This window comes from Bombus vosnesenskii, unplaced genomic scaffold (assembly GCF_011952255.1).
Source record: "Bombus vosnesenskii isolate JDL3184/JDL3185 unplaced genomic scaffold, Bvos_JDL3184-5_v1.1 scf7180000013264, whole genome shotgun sequence".
In the NCBI taxonomy this organism is placed as follows: Eukaryota; Metazoa; Arthropoda; class Insecta; order Hymenoptera; family Apidae; genus Bombus; species Bombus vosnesenskii.
The window spans coordinates 7,489,448-7,512,427 of NW_022882924.1; the positions used below are offsets into that span (position 1 = coordinate 7,489,448).

Genomic DNA, 22,980 nt, shown 5'->3' on the forward strand with positions numbered 1-22,980 from the left:
ATCCAACTACACCGAATTATACTCCCTCTCGAAATCATCCAATTTCTGGGCCATTATTTCATATAGCAAGTACTTTGTAATTATAGATTAAAATCGAACACTCTGTATAAGTATTTTGTGTATGGATCTTAAATTTCAGAAAGAATTTTTTCTCTGCTTATTACACGTGTAATATCACTGTGTATTCTCTTCTAATATCTCCGTCGTTTCTCAATTGGTTTAGTTTTCACAGTCAGCTGAATACAACGTTTACTTCGAATCTTAGAGATCTCCAGCGTCGCAAAAAATAAAAAAATAGCACTTAAATCAACTAGATACTAAACTTACGACAGAATTTTATTTCTCAGCGTTGAATGTCGCTGAGTTTATTTGTTCTATTTTACTTTTCATGCAAGCGTTCCGCCAGAAATGTGTCGGTACGTGCACAGACGTTAATTCGTGTTTCAATATTCGTCGGGAAAATGGAAAACCATGGAGAACGGTTTAAACTCCGCGGGATACGTATTCATAATGAAGATCGTACGACGATCCTACACAATTTCTCGCTGCACGTTGTTTCGCCAGTTTTTTGAGAAAAAGATGTTCCACAGTTTATAACGTGGCTGGGACAGATGTGGCCGCACGACTACATCGCGGAAAGACTAGTAAACCGAATTAACGGCCACAAACTAAAAAAAGTTAGATAAAACAAAATTGCAACGTAAAATTATAAAATTTGAATTCACACAGTTTCTATGCTCAAATCTTTCTCTCCGTTCTTTAGGTATCTAAAATAGCAAATAACATATAGCAGTTTACGATAAAATCCGAGTACTTTCGAGCGATGGTGTATGTATTAGGTTGTCCGAAAAGTGTCTTTCTTTAACAAACGTGTTTTTTACTACAATGCACCTTCATATAAACGTGAAACCAAGTCTGTGAAATGTCACGGTGTTTATCTTAACAGAACAAAATGGATCGTACGTAATTCGACAAAATAATATAAAACGAAAAACGTTGTGCGTCTATTATTTCCTCATAAAAAGAAACTTTTCGGACAACCTAATATTATGATGGTATCTTAGGTTTAAGTTTCATTATATGACACTATTTATTGACTTCGTTTTATTTCCATGATATCGTATTCTGTCAGTTATGAATTAACGGAATAAATAAGGAAATAGGGTTGTAAACAGTATACTATTTGGCAATTGACTAAAATTAATGATTCAATGTACATATGATTTTTATATCCCTTTTTGGTTTTGCAATCCACACAAAGCATGACCTTTAATTTTAGATGCATTTTTTAAACTTGCCATGTATAATCTATTTTTTTTTTTAAATTACGAATAAAATGCAAGCTAGTTGCGATAGGTAACACAATTAATAAACGAAAGCATGTATCACGAACAATTTGTTTTCGATACTAGAGAAAAAATCAATCAATTGTCCCTTGTTTCTTTATTTGTTGTTTATCTCTGTTGTGTTCGAACGAATATACACACAAAATTCATGGAATCAACGTTTTCCTATTCGCGTGATTTATTTGCGTATAAATTATTTCACTAAGTATTTATATAGTAATCGAATGTAGGTTAAAAACCGATTATATTATAGAACAAATTATAATATATAAAAGTTAAGTTCATTTTTTCCAAAAACATGACAGATCCTCCTTCCGATTTTAAGCAATCGATTTTCAAGTAGATAGAATTTTTAATAGACAAACATATCTCCTCGTTAGAATCGACGCCAAAGGTCTTTTTATGTTTGATACGTTTGCGAAGATTAATTTCATCAACGATTTTTTAACGTATAATGTATTTTTGAAAGTTGTTTTCACTCAAGGATCAGTATATTTCTAAAAGTTTGGTTCAACAATTGAAAGATCATGTTTATCCTTACAGAAAAATTTCCTCGGGCAAAATTTGACGATTGAGAAAATGTTATATTTGATTAGTTTTTACGATTTTGGCTCATATGTTTATTTGAGAAATTCAAGTATACATTGTGGCGCTGTACATTATATTATGAAGCATCATGCGGTTCCGAAAAACTTTTCCAATAACGATAACAGTAGAACTGCGTAACTCGTAAAGATAAACTTTGCCTGAAGGTATAGAAACACAATTAGAAAAATTGATCAATCAATTGCAATATTCTTTTGTTCTGGCGTACACGCTACATTATAATCAATGATTATGTAAAGAATTAATATAGCATTGTAAAATTAATATGCAAACTTTTATTTTTCAGCATTTTAGCGATAGCTTTTGTATAAAAACTCATCGGAATATTGTTGCGATATCTATTCGTTACAATAACAAAGTTGATTCCGTGAAATCTACTTTATGCTGTTTCCCATACAAAGTAGTCCAACTAGAAGTTAACTACCGAGGAAGTGCATTTCTTACAACTGATTTTACTCGCCAACCTGCCTCAACTTTCTCTGTTATTTTATGCGGCTCTAAAGTTGTTTATTTTAAGTCTTTTCATGCCTTATTATTAAATCTTGTTTCGCGTCTTCCTTTTTTCCTCTCAGGAACTTCATTTACTTTCAGTAATCCTGTCCCTTTGTTTTATTTAAATCGTTCTTCTGTTTTATCTATTGCGTGTACGTGACTTTGTTCAAACTTCGTAACTTCTTATTGTTTATAAGCATTAAGCTGACGATGAATATTTCATTATTTCATTTACAATCTTAAAACGCTATCGTTTTCTCGATGCAATCGTTTAGCGCTCGTTGGACCGAAAATTTGACCAGCGTTTCTATATCGAATCACTTTGAGCTTTCGATGATTAATGATATTGACGTCTACAATTTGTGCTATATGAATCGACTCTTTCAACGATATTATAAATTTGGACATGATAAGTGTCACAGAATGAACTTAAATATTTGTCAATTACTAAACCTCGAAGGATAAAATTTCACCCCATGTAAATCTTGCATTACCTAATGTTATAACGTTTTGTATTATATATATAATATATGATAATATATAATAATATACAGTAATATACAGATATGATGATATCATCACAATGTTGCTTTCGACCAACGCAAGTAACAACTTTTCTACTTTCCTTTGTTATTGAATAATTATAAAACATTAAACACTATTTATTCGACTTTTATCTTAAAATAAAGAAGAACCACTGCGATGAAATTTCATTCATGATAGTATTAATGTGACTTCCTAAAATGATTAGAACTTATAAATTGTAATGTTAGATAATTTGTAACGTCTAATAGACCATTGACAAGATTACAGAGGTACAAAATAAATTGTTATCACACCAAATATAGTAAGATAAAATATTATCATGACAAAAGTATTATACAAGCAAATTATAAGACGAAGGAGTAAACATATATCCGATTCCAGGAAGAAAATAAAAGAAAAGCGATCTTTCATTAAATTTCTTTCGCCTGTTGTTCCATTTTCGAAAAAATCGAATTTGAAAATTCGTAGCGTATGTCAAATTAACCCTAAACTCACATGTTCCAAACTTATGTTCCCCAAAACGAGTGTATAGACGAAAACAAGAATATGAACATATTCACTAACGTTGATTTGATTTGATACCCAAGCTAGTCTAATTTATAGACTTTTTCTATTCCCTGTCAGCAACCACAATTTATGCCACAAATGTCAAACGAAAAAATCGTTTGATAAGTTTTGCTACTTCTCATTCGTAAATCCTGTTACATCTTTTCTTTATTTTGTTATACCTTTATGTTTCATTTATAATTTATAATAAATAGCTTATTGTGTGCATAAACGTATAATTTTATCTAATTCTAAGATAGCAATAAAAGATACCTTCCAATTTTGGACAATTAAAGGCAATAGAAATAATTATGTAAAAATGTTTACGAAAAAGATTCTCTGCTTCAGGCAAAAATTTGATAAAATATTAGCTCAAAGTAATATCTTGAGATTTTTATTTAACATACCTTCAAAAACGGAATATTTATTGGTGTTTTCTTCGATATATTTGACGTTTGTTTCTCCAAGTGTCGAGAACTACTTTCAATGAAGAACGATTCCTTCGTTGTATCATAATAGTATCTTTAGATTCAGAAAAGTGTAACGCCGGTCGACGACTTTGAACATTAAAATGTAAAAAGTAAAAATTTAATACATAAAGCATTTTGCGCTTCGGTATACAAACTAATACAATAATGTTACATTAGAATTACATATTAGCTCAATTAGAAGTGTAAATATTATGTTGATCTTTCTCTGACAAGAGAACCGTATGATTAGAAACTACATTGACAACTAATGACTGTATGTTACGGCCGCTCCTACAATTTCCAATTTTTGATTGTAGTGTTATCACGACACGTTAATATTAATAACCAATTATATACTTGCTTTTTGATAGTCTATCATAAAAAATGTATAACTGACGGATATATAAGGAGAAAGGCAGGCCTGATGGTCACATTGACAACAGTGTGGAAGATACTAGAACACAGAACTCTTCAAAGAAAAAATGAAGGGTAAGATAGTTTTGGTTTTAGTTTAATTTAGTTCACGTTAAGATTGATTGGACAAGGAGTAAATTTGGATTCGTTACCAAATATCTTTTCCTCGTCGATATTCTTGACCTAATCTTAATGTAATAAGTTACTGCATACGATACTAATTAAAAGTGTTTCATAATTATTTTAGCAATATTTGTGGTTGCACTTACCGCTCTTTTGGTGGCGTTCGTTTCCGCTACTCCACCACCTGAATGTCCCGATGAAAGCGAAGAAGATGTTGCTCTGTTTCCGAATCCAGACGACTGCACAAGCTATTATACCTGCATTAGAGACCAACCGTTGTTGATGCAATGCCACCAAGGACTTGAATATAACCCGGTATTAAGAATATGCGACTGGCCAAAGAAAAATGTAACCTGTAAACGTCGTCCTGTACGACCACCACATCCACCACATCAATCACAAGCCTCCACATCCAAATCAACAAAACATGTTGATATCGGCCGCATGCCAGCATAAATAACAGTATAGATCCAGAGTGACACCGACCGGAATAATATGCAACCATAATTTGTTCGAACAGAATAGCATGTTGAATATGAATATATTAATACACAGAAATGTAAACAATATAATGTAGATTGATAATGAGGCAATTATAGACAATAAAAAAGCATAAAAATTAACAAATACTTCATTAATTGTCTTTTGTATCAATTTAATGTGACAATTACATTTGGCAATTCGATTGCATTGCTTATTACGTAATTGTAAATGTGTCAGTAGAACCGAAAATGAACTGATGATATATATATATATACAAGATGGTTGGTAAAAATTTGTTTTTAATTTCTTTTCTTTTTTTTTAATTTTTTCCATCGAGACAACGATCTACACTGAGATCCGTTGTAACGTACCGCACGCGTACCGAGCGAAAATTCAAAGTCTATTTTCTCGAAAACAAAGCCTCAAACGAAAAATTTTTATTCTATATTTTCGACTTCTTTTTTCGCGTAGATTCGCCCCCTTTCCGCTTGTACCAGCAGTTACCAACCACCCTGTATATACAAGTTCTATACGGTGTAGAAAAGACTCATATAGCAAACGCTGCGACTATTTCTTCCATTGAAACGTCTAAGTAACGATAAGAACATGTGAGTTATAGCCGTATCTATCGTCAGTCAGTTCAAATTTCTTAGCTATACGACTCGCGGATCTTCTTTTGGATCAGTTTCTGGACCTCGTACGCAGTGACAATTTTAGTACGTCCTTGTTATTAGCCGATGTCATAAATGTTCTCCATCATGACAACGCACCGCTGTCACACATCGCTCGTTGTTTGCCAGTTCTTGCACGTTTTAATGTTACAATCCTTGATTACCCGCCCTACCTTCCGGATCCCGCGCCATGCAACAGTTTACTATTCCCCAAAGTTAAGAATACCATACAGGGGTTAGGTTAGTATTTTGGGGATTAAAAACGATACAAATAGGAAGAAACGTGGATGCTAAAGCCCACTTGAAACGGGGAACCGCAACACTGTTTTACGCAATGGAGAGGGCACTCCATTAAGTACCAAAGGGTAATACTTTGAAGCTGACAATATAGATGTTGTCGAAGTTTCCAACAAATCATTTTTATTAGTTTCCACGAACTTTCTTTCCACGCCTCGTACATTTCCAATACCTTTTCGATACTACTTCTAATGTAGTTTGCACAATTAGATTAACATGTAACCTCCAATCACCTGATTAAACTTGGGTAGTGTGAATAATCCCTCGATTATTCCTTCAGCAGAGATTTCTTTTATTAACGAATAAACCACTTGAGCATCCTCTTGAACTAGAGTATCGTATACAGATACTCTCGCTGGCAATAAAATGAAATTATTTGCAACTTAAAAAGTAAACTTCGAACCACATTTCTGTACCCAAAGGTTTCTCATTGTTATAATGTCTAGAAACATAGTGCCTTATAAATATCCTCCCCTTTTTTCTTGAACACCATGTAAATATCATGAAGTTCTTATAAGTAGGTATGTATCTACAAAAAAAGTTGAATCTTAATATGTCAAAACGTGTAGCGCATCTTATCATTATCTTTATGTTAACAAACTATATATGAGCAAATTATAAGACGAAGGAATGAACATATATCAGATCTCAGGAAGAAAATAACAGAAAAGGGATCTTTCATTAAATGTCTTTCGCCTGTTGTCCCATTTTCGAAAAAATCGAATTTGAAAATTCGTAGCGTATGTCAAATTAACTCTAAACTCACATGTTCCGAACTTATGATCCCCAAAACGAGTGCATAGATGAAAACAAGAATATGAACATATTCACTAACGTTGATTTGATTTAATACCCAAGCTAGTCTAATTTATAGACTTTTTCTATTCCCTGTCAGCAACCACAATTTATGCTACAAATGTCAAACGAAAAATTCGTTTGATAAGTTTTGCTACTTCTCATTTGTAAATCCTCTTACATCTTTTCTTTATTTTGTTGTACCTTTATGTTTCATTTATCATTTATAATAGTTTAGTGTTTGCATAAGCGTGTTATTATATCTAATTCTAAGATAGTAACATATGATACCTTCCAATTTTGAACAATTAAATGCAATAGAAGTAATTATGTAAAAATGATTACGCAAAAGATTCTCTGCTTTAAGCGAAAATTTAATAAAATTTTAGTGCAAACTAATATCTTGATATCTTTATTTTTCTCGGAAAAATTATCAACTTTATTAATTAACATTCCTTTAAAAACGAAATATCTATTGATATTTTATTCGATACACTTGACATTTGTTTCTCCAAGTGTTAAAAATTACTTTTAATGAAGGACAATTCCTTGGTTATATTATACTCGTATCTTTAGATTAAGAAACGTGTAATGCCGACTTTGAACATTAAAATGTAAAAAGTAAAAATTTAATACGTAAAGCATTTTGCGCTTCGACATACGAATTAATACATTAATGTTACATTAGAATTACATATTAGCTCAATTAGAAGTGTAAATATCGGTCTTTTTCTGACAAGAGAACCGTATGATTAGAAACTACATTGACAACTAATGACTGTATGTTACGGCCGCTGCTACAATTTTCAATTTTTGATTGTAGTGTTATCACGACACGTTAATATTAATAACCAATTATATACTTGCTTTTTGATAGTCTATCATAAAAAATGTATAACTGACGGATATATAAGGAGAAAGGCAGGCCTGATCGTCACATCGACAACAGTGTGGAAGATACTAGAACACAGAACTCTTCAAAGAAAAAATGAAAGGTAAGATAGTTTTGGTTTTAGTTTAATTTAGTTCACGTTAAGATTGATTGGACAAAGAGTAAATTTGGATGCGTTACCAAATATCATTTCCTCGTCGATATTTTTCACCTAATCTTAATGTAATAAGTTACTGCATACGATACTAATTAAAAGTGTTTCATAATTATTTTAGCAATATTTGTGGTTGCACTTACCGCTCTTTTGGTGGCGTTTGCTTCAACTGTTCCACCACCTGAATGTGGAAGCGGACAACACGATATCTTCCTTCCGAATCCAGACGACTGCTCAACCTTTTATCTCTGCGATAGAGGTGAACCATTGTTGATGCAATGCAACGAAGGACTTGAATTTAACCCGAAATTAAGAGTATGTGATTGGCCTAAGCAAACTGTCCGCTGTAAACGTCTCGTTTCAAAGCCATCAAGTCCAGCAGATAGTCCCGCACCATCAGCAGCAACTGTTACTGCTTCCCCTGACGTGGCACCAGAGGAAGTAACAGTACATGTCCAGAATGACACCGACCTGAAAAATATGCAATCATAATTTCTTCGAACAGTACAGCATGTTGAATATGAAAATTGTTAAACACAATAATGTAAACAATATAATGTAGATTGATAATGTGGCAATTACAGGCAATAAAAAAGCATACTAATTAACCAATATTTCATTAATTCTAATTTGATTAAATTTAATGTGACAATTACATATAGCAATTTGATTACATTACTTATTACGTAATTATAAAAATGTCAATAGAACCGAAAATAGACTGATTATGTTGATATGCAATTTCTATACGGTGTAGCAAAAAGACTCATATAGCCAACGCTGTGACTATTTCTTCGATTGGAACGTCTAAGTAACGATAAGAACATGTAAGTTATAGCCGTAGCTATCATCAATAATCGTCAGTCAGTTCAAATTTCATAACTATACGACTCGCGGACCTTCTTATGGACCAGTTTCTGGACCTCGTACGCAGTGACAATTTTAGTACGGGCTTGTTATTAGCCGATGTTATAAATGCTCTTCATCATGACAACGCACCACCGCCACACATCGCTCGCTGTTTGCCAGTTTTTTGCACGTTTTAATATTACAATCCTTGATTACTCGCCCTACCTTCCGGATCCCGCTCCGTGCAACAGTTTACTATTCCCCAAGGTTAAAAATACCATACAAGGACAGTATTTTAGGCATTAAAAACGATACAAATAGGAAGCAATGCGGATGCTAAAGTCCACTTGAAACGAGGAACCGCAGCACTGTTTTACGCAATGGAGAGGATACTTGATTAAGTGCTGGCGGTTAGCACTGTGAAGGTGACTGTTGCGAATTACCAACTAGGTGGCGATCAGTCAGGTTGCAACTGGTTGGTTGATGTCGCGACCCTTGAACGCTATGAATGCCCAAGGTGGATGTAGATTAAAGATGTCTATTAAGCTTGTGTTTAGTAGTTTATTTGAACTGTTTAGTATACATGAAAGAATATGAACTATACGTAACGGTGTTAAATTTAGGCCAGTACGTGATGAGTGTCGTGCTTGATGGCTGCCGAGCTTACATTCTAACTGTCCGTCTAGGAGATCTGTTTTTGTTAATGTTTCCTGTGAAGCGGGAATCTATTCTATCCAATTCTGTAACAATCGAACTGTCGTCGGTGTCTCTAATGTAGTGCATTTTGTACGTACATGCTCGAGGGTGCGTAGCGTAACGTCCTGGTTTAGTGTTCCGTTGTCATCGGATGTTGAGGTTTAGGACACGTGGTTCACTTTAGAGCGGACCCGATGAGCACTTAGGGTGTCACTTAGTCTCTACTCGAAAATGGTATCCCGCTGGGAGTAGCCATCCACGCGTTATTTAGCAATTAAGTTAGAAAAATTTACCAAATGCCCAGCTGGACAAATTGTAAAGTACAAATTAAATAATAATAAAAAAAACAACCACTTGACAATGTCGGTTTTGCAAACATTGCAACTTGCGAGGCGAGAACCTCCAACTTTCCAAAAAAAGCAGAAGCGTTGTCCGTGTCATAAACTGAGTATCACCCAAAATCTCGAACAGACAGAGTACAGATTTTGACGAAGTTTCAAACAAATAATTTTTATTAATTCTTTCCACGAATCTTCTTTCCACACCTCATACTTTTCCAATACTTTTTCAATGCTACTTCTAATACAGTGTACACAATTAGATTAACATGTAGCCTCCAATCACATAATTAAATTTGAATAATGTGAATAATCCTTCGATGATTTCCTAAGTAGAGATTTCTTTTATTAGTGAATAAACCACTTAAGTATCCTCTTAAACTATAGTATCGCATGAAGATACTTTCGCCGGAAATGAAATTAAATTATCTGGAACATAAAAAGTAAGCTCCAAACGACATTTCTGTACTGAAAGGTTTCTCGTTGTTCTAATGTCTAGAAACATAGTGCCTTATAAATGTCATCCCCTCTTTTTTTGAAAACCACGTAAATATCATAAAGTTTTTATATGTATGTATGTATCTACACAGAAGTCTTGATATGTAAAGACATGAAGTCTTGAATCTTGATATGTAAAAACGTGTAGCGCATCTACTCGCTAATTGATGTGAATATAAATTTGACTACACAACACGAAAACTTGAATCTATTTCGTTGCATGGGACGAGTTTATTGTCCTTTACAACTGTTTGCTAGTCGTTGTCAGATGGGTCTATTTTGTGCTGAACAACGGTACGCATGGCTTGACACGAACTCCTGTATTTCTCATCATACGTCATATATATATACATATCTTTATGTATAAACTAGAGAATAGTCATTATCTACGTTTCAATTATGCGATGTACATAACAAAATACTATTTATTTTTACTACTTATTATATATAAATTTGTTAATAATATTTTTATTGTAACTACAGTGTATATATGACATTATTAAATTGGACGCAACACATTAAATGCTGGAGAACGTGTTTATAATCGCATATGTTTTAACGGATTAACTGTTTTTATTTAATTTACATCGTTTTATTTAGGTACTTCGGTATGTATTTAATTTGTCATTAATTATAATTGGTCTCTCTAATTATAGATATGAAATGAATGCAACAGCCAGACCAATACAGACTGATAAACGCCTGTGTGTAAATAATTTTACATGTACGCCTTTGATATTTAGTATCGTGGTAATTTATGCAGATTATTGTTATTTTAACAAGTAATATATCAGTCCTTTATTTCATTATTACATAATTACAGTGTTTAGAAAATGCAATAAAATATGCATATATAATATTACAAGATATTCAATTAAAAAGACGATATCACAAGATGTATTTAAAAATGTATAATCTATTTACAACATATTTGACGTTTGTTGCTCCAAGTGTTGAAAATTTTTGTATCTTTAGATTAAGAAAAGCGTAACGGCGATCAACAACTTTGAACATTGAACTGTAAAAGGTAAAAATTTAATACGTACAGCATTTTGCGCTTCGGTATACAAACTAATACATTAATGTTACCTTACAATTACATATTACCTCAATTAGAAGTGTAAATATTATCTAGATATTTCTCTAAACAGAGAACGATATGATTAGAAACGACATTGACAACTAATAGCTGCATGTTACGCTCCAATTTTTGACTATAGTGTTATCACGACACGTTAAGATTAAGAATCAATTATATACTTGTTTTTTCATAGTCTTTCATAAAAAATGTATAACTGACGGATATATAAATCGAAAGGCAGGCCTGATCGTCACAACGACAACAGTGTGGAAGATACTAGAACACAGAACTCTGCAAAGAAAAAATGAAAGGCAAGATAGTTTTGGTTTTATTCTAATTTAGTTCGCGTTAAGATTGATTGGACAAAGAGTAAATTTGGACTTGTTACCAAATATCTATTCCTCACCGATATTTTTCACCTAATCTTAATGTAATAAGTTACTGCATACGATACTAATTAGAAGTGTTCCATAATTATTTTAGCAATATTTGTGGTTACACTTGCCACACTTTTGGTGGCGTTTGCTTCCGCTACTCCACCACCTGAATGTCCCAATGAGGAAGAAGAAGATGTTGCTCTGTTTCCAAATCCAGACGACTGCTCAACCTATTACTCCTGCATTAGAGAGACACCGGTGTTAATGCAATGCAACGAAGGACTTGAATTTAACCCAGAATTAAGAGTATGCGATTGGCCAAAGAAAAATGCAAGCTGCAAACACCGCCCTTCGAGACCACCACATTCAACACATAGTCCCGCAACCAAACCACCAACAACCGGTATACCGGAAGATAGCACCCGGTTACCAACAGTATCAATCCAGTGACACCAACCTGAATAATATGCAACCATAATTTCTTCGAACAGTACAGCATGTTGAATCTGAAAATTTTAAAACACAATAATGTAAAGAATATAATGTAGATTGCTAATGTAGAAATTATAGGCAATAAAAAAGCATAAAAATTAACAAATACTTCAATAATTGTCATTTGTATAAATTTAATGAGACGATTACATATAGCAATTCGATTACATTGGTTATTACCTAATTGTAAATGTGTCAATAGAACCGAAAATGAATTGATGATATATATATATATATAAGTTCTGTACGGTGTAGAAAAGACTCATATAGCAGACGCTGCGACTGTTTCTTCAACTGGAACGTCTAAGTAACTTATAGCCGTATCTTTTCGTGTACCGGTTTCTGGACCTTGTACACAGTGACAATTTTAGTACGCCCTTGTTATTAGCCGATGTCATAAATGTTCTCCGTCATGACAACGCACCGCTGCCACACATCGCTAACTGTTTGTCAGTTTCTTGCACGTTTTAATATCACAATTCTTGATTACGCGCCCTACCTTCCGGATCCCGCGCCGTGCAACAGTTTACTATTCCCCAAAGTTAAGAATACCATACAAAGACAGTATTTGGGGGATTAAAGACGTGGATGCTAAAGCCCACTTGAAACAGGGTACCACAGCAGAGTTTTACGCAATGAAGAGGACACTCCATTAAGTGCTAAAGGGTAATACTTTGAAGCTGACAATATAGATGTTGACGATTTTCACCTAATTTAAACTTGAGTAGTGTGAATAATCCCTCGATGATCCCATCAGCAGAGATTTCTTTTATTAGCGAATAAACCACTTGAGTATCCTCTTAAACTGTGGTATCGCATGAAGATACTTTCGTCGGAAATGAAATTAAATTATTTACAACTTAAAAAGTAAGCTCCAAACGACATTTCTGTGCCGAAAGGCTTCTCATTGTTCTAATGTCTAGAAACATAGTGCCTTATAAATGTCAGCCCCTTTTTTTTGAATACCATGTAAATATCATGAAGTTTTTATATGTATGTATGTAGCTACACAAAAGTTGAATCTAATATGTAAAAACTTGTAGTGCATCTACTCGCGAATTGATGTGAATATAAATTGACGACACAACAGGAAACCTTGAACCTATTTCGTTGTATAAGACGAGTTTATTAGCATTTACTACGGTTTGCTGGTCGTTGTCAGATGGGTCTATTTTGTGCTGAACAACGGTACGCATGGCTTGACACGAACTCCTGTATTTCTCATCATACGTCATATATATATACATATCTTTATGTATAAACTAGAGAATAGTCATTATCTACGTTTCAACTATGCGATGTACATAACAATACACTATTTATTTTTACTACCTATTATATATAAGTTTGTTAATAATATTTTTATTGTAACTACAGTGTATATATGACATTATTAAATTGGACGCAGCACATGAAATGCTGGAGAACGTGCAAGACGTGTATATAATCGCATATGTTTTAACAGATCAACTGTTTTTATTTAATTTACATCGTTTTGTTTAAGTGCTTCGGTATTATTTAATTTGTCATCGATTATAATTGGTTTTTATAATTACAGATGTCAAATGAATGCAACAGCCAGGCTTATACAGACTGATAAACGCCTGTATCTAAATAATCTTACATGTACATCATTGATATTTAGTATTGTGGTAATTTATACAGATTATTTTTATTTTAACAAGTAATATATCAGTCCTTTATTTCATTATTACATAATTACAGTGTTTAGAAAATGCAATAAAATATGCATATATAATATTACAAGATGTTCAATTAAAAAGACAATATCACAAGATGTATTTAAAAATGTATAATCTATTTACAACATTCAATGTATCAAACAATTATTTTGCATTTGTACAAATACGATTTAAACATCTTAAAAGCATATTTTAAAAATATGCGATTAAAACATAGTTCATACAGTAATACATAAAATTGGATATATAAATCAATCTTCGTTATTAACACAACCCAAGCAATTATTGATAAAAAATTTCTTACCTTCGCGGTAATATTTCGCTACGTTCCTTAAATTTAGTTTATCATTTTATTACTTACATAAATATGAAGATTTTCAACGTTGAAAAATTATAGTGGTATTTTATATAGTAATTTAAATCGAATTTATAAGAAAATATAAGATTTAAAATAATAACGACTTAGTTACTTAGAAATACGAGAGATCTTTTAAAATTATATAAAACATATTGTGTATGGGCGTAAATACTACAATAAATTCTAGATACCACAATATGAAGGCAATGAATGGTATTTTGTACTTGTTCTGGTATCTTGTTTTAGTAACCAATTGCATACTCAATTACGTAAAGAAACGCACCTCATATTAATTAAATGCTACGTGAGAAATTGGGTTTCCGGATCGGTATCATTCATAAGATCATCAAATCCAAGACTAAATCTATCGTTTATTAGCGTAGAAGTTCTTTGTAGCCTTTTTTTCGGTTTCTCGCAATTTATTCTGTGATTAAGAGGAATATAGGATTCATCTATATCAGCAAATTCATCAACTGATTGATTATGAATTACATCATTTCTGGAACTTTGATCAGAGTTCGTTTCAAAATTAACTACATCATCAACTGTTTTCACATCTTCAATGTCTTTTTCACATAAATTATTTTCATCTTTAGGTGTTTGCACATTTTCCGAAACATTAAATTTGAAGACCCTTTGATTACATATATTGTCTATTATCTCTGACATGTTTACATCATGATCATCGTTCTCGTCAATAAAATCATCCGGTGAAAGTTCATTAAACATTCTATCCAATGTATTATTTAAGTTTGAATTGATATTCTCCAATTGTAATACTTTTTCGAACTGAGGACCGCGTTTAACTTTATCACTTCTTTTCGGACTTTCTTGTAAACCATCTAATGTTTTACATTTTTTAGATTTTATTGGCGTAATACTCATCCTTCGGAAAGATTCTTCTAAAGACGTAGGATCATTTTTGGAAATAAATTCATCAATTTTTCTATTACTTTCTGTTTTTGCATTTCTCTTCTGACGCCTCTTTTCTGCTTTACGTTTATCACTAGCATCTGTATCGTTTTGTATTTTCTTTTTATTCGGTCGTTTCTTTGTTTTCGCATTTCTTGCATTTTCAAATGCTTCAACTAATTCTGGATAACATTTCTGTACAGCACTTTGTGGCTCAATGCTTGCCAATTCAGATGGAATATCTGCACCATTATCACTCACATTATCTAATGCAATATATTCTTTTAATCTTTTTATCGTACTATGATCAGTCTTCCAAATAATTTCATAACTCGCAACAGACCTAATATTCCGAACTTTCTTTATTGCTTCAGGTATGTATAAATCGAGCATTGTTAGACGGTTGTCTGCAGAAATACCTGGAAGGTGTACAAGTTGCCAACGAGTCATTAGAGGAAATATCTTCTCAAATGCATATTGTGGTTCCCAAGACAAATATCGTTCCATGAAATCCTAAAATAAATCGAGTTATAGTAAGAATAAATAAAGTAAACTTACAAAGTTTTACGTTAAAACTTACTATGAATTCATTCACTTGCGGTTGTTTCCACTGAATATCTATTTTTGCAGGTACTGAAGCTTTTTTAATAAGAAATTCATCTATTAATTCTTGATTTGGAAAATCTTCAATAAGAAGAGCTTTTTTTCGTAAAGCAATTTCATTCAATAATAAAGCTCTTTTCTCTCTACAAAAGTATATCGTAAAAAATACAATATAAATATGCTAAATAAAATATGTTGCATAACAATTATATAACAAACGTACTTATAAGAGTTATGGCATTTCACAGTGGTCCCACATTCTATACAACCTGATTTTGTATGCTTTTGTAGTTTACCACTATGTCCACAAGACGAACACAAATTTGGATTCAGTAATTCTGCTTCTTTATAATCTAAAGTAGTATCGGTCCTCCAACTCTTCATTCTAAAAAGTTAATAGTATTTGTACATAATATTTTTGTTAGATAAAAAATACATTTTAGACATACTTTAATTTATACTTTACCGTTCAAGTATATCTTTATCATTTACAATTTTAAAAAGTTTCATAGCAGCTTCTTTACCAACTCCATTCAGTCCATCATTATAATCACAACCACATAATAAAGCTAATGCTATCATTTTATTTCTCCCTAATTCTAATAACCTTTCTATCTTTTCTAATTTATATTCATCTACAGCACCACCTGAACTTCCACGATTTCCTTGAGTACTTGTACAAAAATTTCTGTAAACTACTTTTGCTCCATATAAAAAGCAATCACTGTCTTGACTTATGCATCCATCAACAAGCTGTAAAAATAATTATTAAAGCAATAGATAACTGTGATTCACATCTTTTCATGTGTACAAATATTTTACCCCGTCTTCGTTTAAATAAGCACACATTGCTTCTGCTTCCCCATGTCCTTGCACACACGCCAAACCCATAAGTTGAAGCATTTCCTTGCATTCATTGAGAATTCTATTAAACTGTGTTCTACCTCCTTTAGAAGCAGTTTTTTTCTCGCGAAAACCAGAACGAACGTCATTTCTCTTTGCAATTGTCTTATGTTTCAAAGTAGGTGCTTTCCCTTCCAATACAAATACTGGAGATATTCCTTGCATGAGGAGAAATGCTGTACGAAAATAGAGATTCCTGTAATAATTATTCAATCGTATTTAACTTTAAATCTGAAAGAATAATAAATATAACCAATGCAAACTCACAAACCTAAGATACATTTTTGGTTGTGCAGAATGATCAGTTACTGTTTGACTATCCACAATCCAACAACTCATGTCAATGGCTACCGTTTTTCCTTGAAGCTCAAACATTGGTTTCCTCTCGCTCAAAGGCGACAAAATATTCCAAAGATCTTTTACTCCCATTTTTACTAATTTGAACTAGAGTTTGTAAACATTTTACTACAACGTATTTGTTGGGGTCTATGTGCAATTGTGTGTTATGTGATACCATATTAAAAGGATATAAATCCCTATGTAGTAAAGTTAAACACTAGAAAATAGTTTATACTGTTGTGTATAGTGTGTTGTGTGTGGTATAGGCTTGTAGCTCTCTCTAGCGTGAATATCTTGTACGATAATACGATAAAATCCAGCGCGGCGAATTTAATTTTATCAGCGTAACCGAGGCAACGAACAAAAGTTGCTTAACAAATTTATTGATTAAGTTTCAAAATTATTTATCAGTAATAACTATGATCACTTTTAAATTTCGTATTTACTTTCGTTACCATGGGAAAGAACATTGTCAATGCATAAATCGCTTGCTCTTTAATATTACAACTTCAATCAAATTAATGTTTATTAGCATTGGTTAATAAGAAATTGTATTATTGGATAACAGACAATCATAGATCGTCATGTAAAATCCGAGTAGATAAATGGGCTATTCTGTGACCTAAAAAGTGAGAGAATCGTTAGAATCATTAAATCGTAGAATCGTTGAGTCGTAAAACCGTCACATTGAGGTCAGAGTTTAAAAAAATTTCATTAAAGCGCAAATCTTTGTTAAAGTCAAATTGTTTGTCAAATTCAATATATTATAATTCAATTTTAAATATAAATTTTATTCAAGTTAATTTTTCTCGTTGTGTATTTCTTCATTTAAATGTAGAGTTAATTTTTTGAATTGTTTAAAGTTGTAACACGAGCAGAGTGTTTCAACACTCCAAAAGCTGCAGTCTGGCCAAATTGCCCCAAATCTTGAAAAGGCCACGTAACAATATTTGAGATGATAAAATATAGAAATTTTTGCACGTGTTTGTGCTTTATTCAAGATAAAGCCATCTTTTTCTTTGCAAGAAACTGATTTCTTTAAAGTATTCTATCAAAACTTCATATCCAAAGCTTTCAATGGGAATCATTCATATCAAATACATAATTCTGATCCTGGCATTAAATTGAATACTTTTGTTGTACAATTTTTTTCAAAATAATATATATGTATATTTCTGAAACCTACTGTTATAACAGATTTTTTCTTTGTTGATATGAATTAATATATTACCAAAGACAAAGTATAACATATAAAAATAATATATCCAACGGATGTCCTATCTAATATATTTTTTGTTTCACGTGTTAATTATTTGTGAACTGTATCATCTTGATATTGTAATATCGTAGAATAGATTTGAATTAGAGATCGGTTGAAAATAGAAAAAACCGTGTATGTCGTCCTTCTGTGGTTCGTTTACATTTAAGAGCGCCTATGTGACTAAAGTCACTTAGTTCTTACAGAGATATGAGAAAAACAAGAAACAACGTTAGAGCAGAAGGACGGTTTCGTGTTTCAAGGGCGGACGACCGAGAGGTCAGAGTATGCGAGTCGAAAAGCGAGTGTGTTGCGAGAGTCAGAGCGAATTGAGTCGTTGAAGAGTAGAGTCGTTAGAGGTTTCGAGTTGTCGAAGAGTAGAGTCGTTAGAGGTTTCGAGTTGTCGAAGAGTAGAGTCGTTAGAGGTTTCGAGTCGTCGAAGAGTAGAGTCGTGAGAATTGATAGAGTTGTTAGAGAGAGAGAGAGTGTGAGTGTTAGATTCGTTGTGACGAGAGTGATCAAATAACTGTAAAGTTATTTGATATAGATACGAGTATTGCATTTAGTTTCCGTTAAATAAATATCGTTCTCTGTCCAATTTATATCTGTATATTCAGTTTAATATTAATAAATTGTAAATAATCGAAAAAAAATTTCTATCCTTATTTTTCGATATTACAATATTGTTTCCGACATTATCGATTCAACATAAAATAAAAATATGTACAATCACCGACGAATTAGTCAATAGTATAATCATAGATTGATACAAGAGCAGGCTGAAAAATTTCCGGAATGTCAATAACAAATAAACCAACTCCCAACGACGATTCCGGACATTTTTCAATCTGCTCTCGTATGTACCTAATGTACAATCATGTTATATTAATTATATTCATGTATCTGAACAAATATTTTCTATAAATTTATTGCTTATGTGTTATATTTTTATATATTGTATTTATTGATCTATATTATATTGCATAATATACTATTATATTTACAAAGCTATTTCTTATCAATAATATTCCTACGTTGTACATATACAATCTTTTGAATCACTTCTTTTCAGATTAACAAAAAATAAAATTACACTATCCATTATGGATTTCCCAATGAGAGATCGATAAAGGTAATCGGCTATCAATCTACGTGATACAACAAATTTTATAAATCGAAAGATTTTTAATTTTTCTATATAATTTTCGATAAGGAAAGATAAATATATCGTCTATATTTTTAACTTTTGTTCACACGCACTTTTGTAATCACATGCACAATACTTCTAGTATATGTAGTATACTAGTATATATACTAAAATAAACATTATTTGGCACAAAAGAAAGTAATTACTTTTATTTACAACTGTAATGCGAATTTAACTCTCTTGTATACATTAAGCCCTTTAGCATCTTTAGTTTAAGAACTTTTTAAATGCATTCAACTTTCTGTTTCTTTTTCAAATTTTCATTCAAATTCTATCACTTAATGCAATGAGTTTAGAAGTGAAAAAATAGAGATCTGTACATATTAGTCTACTCTAAAGTATCTGAACACCGTCTAAATAGGTCTAAATTCGTGGTATAAGTGATGTCAGGGAGATTTTATACCTTGAGATAGAACAAAAATCAAGAATGACAAAAGTTACGTTGAAGAACGTGATTTTCATTTCTGAGGTAGTCTTCATTCTTATGAAGATCGAATTTGAAAATTTATCAAGTATGTATGTATTTGATTAATTCTCGATTGAAAAAGAGCGCGCAATTATTCTACATGCGAAACTAAGTTGGAAATATGGAATGCAATTTTTTTCACCTGTTGTTTCGTTTTCGTTTCGAGAAAACTAAATTAGAAAATTTGTATCCGAGTTAATTCTCAACTCAGAAGCTTATTTTCTAAAAAACGAGGCCTCAAACGAAAAACGTAAATAAATATATTTCAATATTAATTTCCATACAAGGTTGATTTCCATACTATTTTCTGGACTTTTTCTATTCTCTGTCAACAATTATAATTTATAATAAAAGTGATACGAAAAAATCGTTTGATAAGTTTTACCAATGTATTTAAAAATCTTGTTGTACCTTTTTTTTATTCGGTTACAATTTTATGTTCTATTTATTCTTTATAATAGTTTATTGTTATTTTATTTGTGTCTGATGAATTAATGTAGAATAATTCTTAATTTTTATCATCTAAAGGTAATAAAAGTAGTTATATAAGAAGAATTATGAGGAACATTCTCTGCTTGAAAATATCTTCAAATGAAAATGTAATTTCAGTTTAAAGTAATATTTTAAGATCTTTGTTTCTCTTAAAAACATTATTAATTTTATTAAATTCCTTTAAAAAACAAAATTTATGCTGATGTTTCGTTCGATATATTTGATGTTCGTTTCTTCAAGCGTTGAAAATTACTTTCAATGAAGAACAAATTGTCATTATATTTAATTAATTAATTGATTAACTTTTATATTTTTTGAATACATAAAGTATTTTATGCTTTAATATACAAACTGGTATATTAATGTTATAATTGGAATTAGATATTAATTCAATTAGAAATGATTCTAAATAATTTCTGAAGTCACTATTTCAAACTTTCTCTGAGAAGGAAACCGATATGATTAGCAGACAATATTGACGCTTAATAACGCTACGTCCCAACGACTCATGTAGTAGCTAATTTTTTCTTCGTTAGACTTATCACGATATGATGATAATTATGATTGATAAACAAGTATTTGCTTGCTGATAATCTATTAAAAATACTTATGTAGAATATATAAAGAGGAAGACAAATCTGATCGCCATAACAATAGTAAGAAGGAATACAATACAAGACAAAATTGTGCGCTTTCAGAAGCAAAAATGAAAGGTAAGATAGTTGTAATAATCTCTAATAAAATTGTTCACGTTAAGATTGAACGGAAGAAGTGGAATGGAATATATCAATTTTAGTGAAAATATTTTTGTTATTTACACGTTCGACATTATTTAATTCTCATTTATAAGATCTTCTTCTTTATTATAATAATATAATAATATAATATTCTTGTATAAACAAGAAAATGCATATACACAGATATGTACATACAGAAACAGAATTTTCATCTTGTCATAACATTTTTCACTTTTTATAAAGCTTTTGCCGATATTTTTAACTTGATCTCAATTATTAAATTACTAGATACGATGCTAATTAAAATCGTCTGATAATCATTTTAGCAACGTTTGTGGCAATATTTGCCACACTTTTGGTGACGTTTGCTTTCGCCAACCCACCTCAATGTCCAACTAAGGACGGAGAGGATATTGTCTTATTTCCGAATCCAGATGACTGCTCGACCTACTATTCCTGCAGTGCAGGCAGACTGCAGATAATGAAATGTAGTGAAGGACTGGAATATAATACGGATTTAAGAGTATGCGATTGGCCCAGAGAGCATGCAGAATGTAAACATCACCATTCAAGACCACCACATTCTTCGACAGCCCGTTCTACGGTGACATCTCGCCCTTCACGACCAACTGAATCTGGCAAATACAGTACTGCTGCATCACCCCGTCCGTCACAACGAACTCTTTCTACTGATGAACCATTCCGACCAACTCACCCTACTAAACAAACCCACCCTTCAAGACCAACTACTGAACCATCCCGTCCTCCAAGACCACCTCACCCTACTAGACCATCCCATCCTCCAAGGCCACCTCATCCTACTAAACCATCCCATCCTTCAAGACCAACTGATTCTACTGAACCATCCCGTCCTCCAAGACCACCTCACCCTACTAGACCATCTCATCCTCCAAGACCAACTCCATCTGTCAGTCCAAGGCCACCTCATCGACCAAATCCGGATTTTCCTCCACACCGCCCAGGCCATAAACCACACGACCGACCCCTTCCTCCACACCACCCACCCGGTCCACCACACCACCCACCCGGTCCACCACACCACCCACCCGGTCCACCACACCACCCACCCGATCCACCACACCACCCACCCGGTCCACCACACCACCCACCCGGTCCACCGCACCACCCACCCGGTCCACCGCACCACCCACCCGGTCCACCGCACCACCCACCCGGCCCACCGCACCACCCACCCGGCCCACCGCACCACCCACCCGGCCCACCGCACCATCCACCCGTACCACCACACCGCCCACCCGGTCCACCGCACCGCCCACCCGGTCCACCACACCGCCCACCCGGTCCACCGCACCACCCACCCATTCCACCACACCACCCACCCGGTCCACCACACCATCGTCCCGTTCCACCACACCATCGTCCCGTTCCACCGCACCATCGTCCCATTCCACCGCACCACCGTCCCGTTCCACCACACCACCCACCCGTTCCACCGCACCACCCACCCGGTCCACCACACCACCCGCATCTTCCCCCAATTCCACATCATCCCCCACAACGTCCTCATTCCCCTTTTGATGAGCCCATCTTTCCAAGATACGAAGACTAACCAATCTTATGATTGAAAGGAATTGTTCAATGTCATTGAAATTCTTAGTGTATTTGACAAAAATAATGTATTCAAACTGTATTCAATATAGTTGAACTGTAATAAATATTTCTGAATTTATTTCTCCACAGTTTATTTATTTCTCAAGTCCTTCGTTTTCACGACACAAATCTTAATTTATATTCAGCATTATAAGAAAATAAGGGAAAGTACGAATAGGTAATTATTTCGATTAATTATTTTAA

At 33.0% G+C, this 22,980-nt stretch overlaps 4 protein-coding genes across 5 annotated transcripts; 3 read left to right on the plus strand and 1 right to left on the minus strand.

The window, feature by feature from the left end:
* Positions 1–4,412: 4,412 nt before the first annotated feature.
* Positions 4,413–5,080, plus strand: LOC117238903 (peritrophin-1-like). The gene is made up of 2 exons (XM_033504105.1): positions 4,413–4,495; positions 4,668–5,080. The coding sequence occupies exons 1-2, from the start codon at positions 4,489–4,491 to the stop codon at positions 4,997–4,999; spliced, it is 339 nt and encodes a 112-aa protein (XP_033359996.1). The 5' UTR covers positions 4,413–4,488; the 3' UTR covers positions 5,000–5,080.
* A 2,546-nt stretch (positions 5,081–7,626) lies between these two features.
* LOC117238697 lies at positions 7,627–12,195 on the plus strand. The gene is made up of 4 exons (XM_033503816.1): positions 7,627–7,784; positions 7,957–8,324; positions 11,578–11,608; positions 11,781–12,195. The coding sequence occupies exons 1-4, from the start codon at positions 7,778–7,780 to the stop codon at positions 12,122–12,124; spliced, it is 750 nt and encodes a 249-aa protein (XP_033359707.1). The 5' UTR covers positions 7,627–7,777; the 3' UTR covers positions 12,125–12,195.
* Positions 12,196–13,956: 1,761 nt separating this feature from the next.
* LOC117237383 (flap endonuclease GEN) lies at positions 13,957–17,154 on the minus strand. Of its 2 annotated transcripts, none has more exons than XM_033501298.1 (6): positions 16,917–17,058; positions 16,565–16,821; positions 16,209–16,495; positions 15,966–16,127; positions 15,720–15,885; positions 13,957–15,652 (listed from the first exon to the last, which is right to left on the minus strand). In XM_033501298.1, exons 2-6 carry the CDS (start codon positions 16,808–16,810, stop codon positions 14,528–14,530), a joined length of 1,986 nt encoding a protein of 661 aa, XP_033357189.1. In that variant the 5' UTR covers positions 16,811–16,821; positions 16,917–17,058; the 3' UTR covers positions 13,957–14,527. The 2 variants fall into 2 exon arrangements, with proteins under 2 accessions (XP_033357189.1, XP_033357180.1); XM_033501289.1 differs by having other exon boundaries at positions 13,960–15,652; positions 16,565–16,841; positions 16,917–17,154.
* A 3,847-nt stretch (positions 17,155–21,001) lies between these two features.
* On the plus strand, positions 21,002–22,855 carry LOC117237393 (extensin-like). The gene is made up of 2 exons (XM_033501311.1): positions 21,002–21,120; positions 21,471–22,855. Exons 1-2 carry the CDS (start codon positions 21,114–21,116, stop codon positions 22,733–22,735), a joined length of 1,272 nt encoding a protein of 423 aa, XP_033357202.1. The 5' UTR covers positions 21,002–21,113; the 3' UTR covers positions 22,736–22,855.
* Positions 22,856–22,980: the final 125 nt, after the last annotated feature.

Coding starts and splice junctions, on each gene's coding strand:
- LOC117238697 (XM_033503816.1), top strand. Junction 8,325..11,577: donor ACCTGAAAAATATGCAATCA/TAATTTCTTCGA, acceptor GGAAGATACTAG/AACACAGAACTCTGCAAAGA. Junction 11,609..11,780: donor CTGCAAAGAAAAAATGAAAG/GCAAGATAGTTT, acceptor TAATTATTTTAG/CAATATTTGTGGTTACACTT.
- LOC117237383 (XM_033501289.1), bottom strand. CDS start 17,074: ATGGGAGTAAAAGATCTTTGGAATATTTTGTCGCCTTTGAGCGAGAGG. Junction 16,496..16,564: donor CTTATTTAAACGAAGACGGG/GTAAAATATTTG, acceptor TTATTTTTACAG/CTTGTTGATGGATGCATAAG. Junction 15,653..15,719: donor CGCAAGTGAATGAATTCATA/GTAAGTTTTAAC, acceptor GATTTATTTTAG/GATTTCATGGAACGATATTT.